This window comes from Phoxinus phoxinus (assembly GCF_949152265.1).
Source record: "Phoxinus phoxinus genome assembly, chromosome: 21".
In the NCBI taxonomy this organism is placed as follows: Eukaryota; Metazoa; Chordata; class Actinopteri; order Cypriniformes; family Leuciscidae; genus Phoxinus; species Phoxinus phoxinus.
This window is the reverse complement of record NC_136896.1, coordinates 24,539,928-24,545,024: the sequence shown is the minus strand read 5'-3', so window position 1 is coordinate 24,545,024 and position 5,097 is coordinate 24,539,928. Positions and strand designations below refer to the sequence as shown.

The 5,097-nt window shown below is 34.6% G+C and overlaps 1 protein-coding gene across 1 annotated transcript; it reads left to right on the top strand.

Annotated features, from left to right (window-relative positions):
* Nucleotides 1-1,250: 1,250 nt before the first annotated feature.
* On the top strand, nucleotides 1,251-4,728 carry pyyb (peptide YYb). Its single transcript, XM_079595956.1, has 4 exons — nucleotides 1,251-1,556; nucleotides 1,811-1,998; nucleotides 4,288-4,365; nucleotides 4,591-4,728. Exons 1-4 carry the CDS (start codon nucleotides 1,470-1,472, stop codon nucleotides 4,610-4,612), a joined length of 375 nt encoding a protein of 124 aa, XP_079452082.1. The 5' UTR covers nucleotides 1,251-1,469; the 3' UTR covers nucleotides 4,613-4,728.
* The last annotated feature ends 369 nt before the right edge of the window (nucleotides 4,729-5,097 follow it).

The following is a 5,097-nucleotide window of genomic DNA, read 5'->3' as shown; positions in this document are numbered from 1 at the left end:
GTCATCAAAGCCCCATTTTCATTCACAAAAATAAATATTATGTAGAATGAAAAAGGTCCATGAGCCACTAAAAGCTGTATGCTGATTTCACTTCAGGGGTGTAAGTTTCAGTCAGTGTAAAGCAATTTGATAAAATTACAGTATAATAATAATAATAAACCCCACCAATGATTAATAAGAAGTTAAATGTATTAATAATAACTTATAACAACTAAATTCAAACTCTAGCTGTTTTTGTTTCCCTAATTTGTACGCCTACATTATTGTAATATTCAACTGATGTGCACTACAGTTGTGTGTGTATGGACTATTTTACAATAGCTTCAAACACAAACACAGTTGATCCAATCAGAATTTGGAATCTGAACTATTCAAGGAATAGTATAATTTAAAATAAAAATTCTGTCATCATATACTCACCCTCAAGTTATTTCAAACCTGTATGCATTTCTTTCTTCAGCTAAACACAAAGTAAGATATTTTGAAGAATGTCAGTAACCAAACAGTTGATGGACTCCATTGACTTCCATAGTTGGAAAAAAAAATATTGAAGTCAACAGGGTCCATCAACTGTTTGGTTACCGACATTCTTCAAAATATCATCCTTTGTGTTCAGCAGAAGAAAGAAATCCATACAGGTTTGAAACAACTTGAGGGCGAGTAAATTATGACAGTATTAAATGATGACAGAATTTTCCTTTTGAAGTGAACTATAATTTTAAATAAGCCTACATCATTCCATTCAAGTCGAAATACAGTTGTGCATAACAGAACCCATTGAAAACTATTATCCTTAGTTTACATGCCAGAGGGGGGGGGGGGGGGGGGGGGGATATGTATTCCTGTGGGAGAATGCCAAATGATTTTGCTTAATAAAATGTTTTAATGAAAATGTATGCCCTTCATATTTTTGTTATGCAGCAACCATGTTATAAAGACAATAAGGCACTTGAGGCCGTGTTGCATTGTGAATATACCCCTGTTGTGCTTAACACATTATAATATTCACAATACGTAATTGCTGAATTATGTAACAGCATACAATTATGGAAGCTTGCTCCGCCATGGAATAAAAAGTAAAAAAGGTAATTGTGACTTTTTTTCTTGCAATTGCAAGTATATATCTCGCATTTCAGACGTTATAACTCGCAATTGCAAGTTTATTTCTCACAAGTCAGCAAGTTATAAACTCGCAATTGCGAGAAAGTCTCCATTACCTTTTTATTCTGTGGCGGAAACAAGATTCCATATTAAATATACGGCTGAGAAGTTATAATTTCATGATCAAAATTTAAGTAGTTCTAGTATTATACAGCTGTCTAGTTAATGTTCAGAGTCTCAGATATTGAGATCACAGGGTTGGATGGCTTGAGCCAATGACTCATTAGTCCATTATTAACACTGGTTGTGTGTAAGTGCTGGGTGCGGTTTGGACCTCCCTCTGGGGTCTCTTGAGCTATAAAAGCATCATGGTGCTGGTGAGAAAGGAGCAGATCAACGCCAACAACCAACATCAGCTCTACACAATCCTTCTAGGCCTGAACATCTATTGCAGAGTAAGTATCATTTTGCTTCTTTGTGACTCTTTGACTCTTCAGTTGATGATAACTTTAACATAACGGCATCAGAATCAGGACCATGCATAGCTATGTGACAAAATACATCAGTGAGTGAACTTGACAAAACCGTTCAGCATAGAACAAGAGTTGAACATCTACAGGAAATGTTTAAATGTTTAGGATTGCTCTACACAGTCTATGTGGATCCTACTTTGTATGACTCCCAAAGGTTTGCTCTCTGTGTCCATCAGATGGCAAGTGCACTGAGATCCTGGACTGTGCCGCTGGCTCTTGTGCTGTGTGTCATCGCGTGTCTCAGCAGTCTGGCCGAAGCTTACCCGCCCAAACCTGAACCTCCAGCGGGAGATGTGGGTCCAGAGGAGATGGCCAAGTACCACACGGCTCTAAGACATTACATCAACCTCATCACACGACAGAGGTACGGCTACAATAATTACATGGGTAACATGTTACAATAAGGTTATTTGTTAACATGAACTAACAATGATGACTACATGTATTAATCTCAGTTGATGTTTTATTTATACATTTACTAATAAATTATTCAAATCAAACCTTGTATCTGTTAATGGACCTAAATTAACATGAACTTTTTATTGACAAATGTTAAGAGATATTTATAAATAGCCTACTGCAATTCATATTTTGCTCATTGTTAGTTAATATTAACGACATTAACTAATGAAACCTTATTGTAAAGTGTAACCATTACATGTGTCAGTGCAGATATAAACAGATAAATCAGGATTAGGTGCTAATAGTAGCTTGATAATGATAGAAATAGAACTAATAGAACTGATAATGAACCAAACTTTTACAGCATTTATTAATGTAGGATAATGCTAAACTCTGCATATACTTATGCACATTTGAAATTAACATTAGTTCATCTATAATGAATGAATATCAATTAATATTGAACAAAAGGCCTATATTTTTAAATTAACATTAGCCTATTATTAATGTTTGTTCATTTCTTATTATTGGTAGTTAAGTGTTACAATTGCAAAGTCTTTTGTCTTAGAGATAATCATAATTCATGAAACAGTAGAAGAAATTCTGTGTAAACTATTTGAAATGCATCGAAATGGTAACACTGAGTGAATGCAACAATATTTTTAAGAATTATTTTACAAACAATTTATATTTTAAAAAAAGAATTCTGTTCGTAATTCATGATTAAAGCCCATTGTACGGATGCAACCCAAGCTGAGTAAGATCAGAGGATTCTTGAAACATGATTCTGTGGAGAAAAACGGCAGAAAACAGCTAATGGCCCAACAAAGATTTCCAGATGATAATGGAGATGATGCCTACATTAATGGAATAATTTCGAACACATCTCTCTCTCTTGCTCTCATGATAATGACGTCATTTACTGTGAGCGAGTGTATTGTTTTCATATCACAGCATTTTCCAGTCAATGGGTTGCTCAAACCTTTATTAAATTGGTTTAAATATCCCTTACAAAAAGTATATAGCAGGTATGGTATTAAATATTGAGGACATAGTACTTCGATATGCCTAAATATCATTTTCATATTCATGTAGAATGATATGTAGGCACTCAAGAGTACTTAAGGAATACCGGAAATACCGTGGTACTGCCACAGTAAAAAAGAAAAAGAAAAAAAAAAGAAAAAAGTATTATAATTTACCAGAACTTCTAAGCTAAAAACTAAAACCATAAAAAATGTTTTTCTTTACTTGAAATAAAAAAATATAAAAAATATACTTTTGATTTTGATTCAGAGTTGTTCTCATTTTCTATATCTTATATAATAGTATGTTAATGTTAGTCCCTAAGGTTCTCAAGCTAAATGAGAAATCTTGTAAATCTCTTTTGTTTGTAAATCTCTATTGTTTGTAAAGCTCCTTTGAGCAATGTGGTGTGTGAAAAGCACTAAACAAATGAATGTAATTGATTTGAATCCAGTCCCACTTAGCAATGCAAGAGGGTTCATAGGAGAATAAACCAAATCTATTTGACAGTTTAAACAAAACCTCTTTTTTTTGTGTGTGTTCATGGTTTTACCAAATTGTGCGTTGCTATGTTTTTATCTGAACACATATGTGCGAGGGGTGGGCTCAGTTGCCAGATATCATTCAACCTGTACGTAACCCCTCATTATTGTGCTGTGCGCTAAGATAGATTGTTATTAAGTGTTATTAACATGTCTGGTAACGTCTCTGATGATGCATTCTAGAGATCTACCCTGATATTTTCTGCAACGCGTTTAACCTTAAAAGGCCACAATTAAATGACGTTCATGTGTTATTTTGGTTCTGTTTCTTGTTGATTTCCTTATTTCTCTGAATTGATCTACATTTATCTTTAGTTAAATCAGGAAGTCGGATTGTAATCCTTTTTGGTGCTTGTTTGTTCATCACTGCTGTTGAAATATGAACAAACTTCTGACACAAATACTAATCACATACACTGTAAACAAAAGTTGCTGCCTTCATTATTTAAGTACAATCAACTTGGATGTTTAAGTAATTTCAGCTTAAATTAAAAACATGAGTTGAATCTTAACATTAAAATGTGAAAATTGCTTAACTTATTTGGATGAGTTAAAGCAATGTAAAAGCATATGTTGTCAACTTATTGATCATACAGTGTATTATTACAGTGTAACTTCAGACTTGAATGACAGCTCAAATCATGCATAATTCATTCTCTTACATCTTGGTTTTCATTCTTCAGATACGGGAAGCGCTCCACCCCTGAGGAGGCTGTGGCTGAACTGCTGTTTGGTGATGATGAACAGGACGTCAGGCCCCGGTGAGCAGTGACGGGAACATGCTGGAATATCTTGCCTACTCTTAGCTTTGTCCCAGACAGCAACATAGTGTCGGCCCAGATCCGGCCCACATGTGGTTTCCGCGCGTACCAGATGTGGGCTGGATCTGGGCCGACATGTTGCTGTCTGGGGAATCACTGCATGTTATATTTAATAGACAAACTCGTGGTGGAGATGTGAAAATGAATGATTTTGTTTTTGTGCAGCATGGAAGACTTGTTATGGTGATGCGACTTCTCTCTCCTCCTCTGTGACTGGTGCAGTGGTTTTCTTCATCCATCTCTATGATGATAAATGAACAGCAGAAACCAGCATGAGCCAAACTCTCATCAAAACGAGGCTCCTCATGATCTGTACATGTCTATCAGCCTCTTTCTCTTTTCCCTTTCTATGATTTAGTTTACGCTTTGTGAAAGACAATTGTAAATAATTTATTATTCACTGATAAAATTGACAATAATAAAAAAAATAACTGAACGTTGAACGCTCGATTCCTCTCTTTATTTATGCATTTACATGTATTTATTTATTTAGCTACGTTTGCTTAAACAATTAAAGAAAGATTGTGTCTGAACTAGGACATCTGCATACCACTAGATGGAGGAACTCAACAATATTTCTACATTTTGAACATTTGCCAGTATCATTGTTTCATAATCACAGTTTAGAAGTTTTGTTTTTTTATTGTTATAAGGTAAATTAAAAATACCATA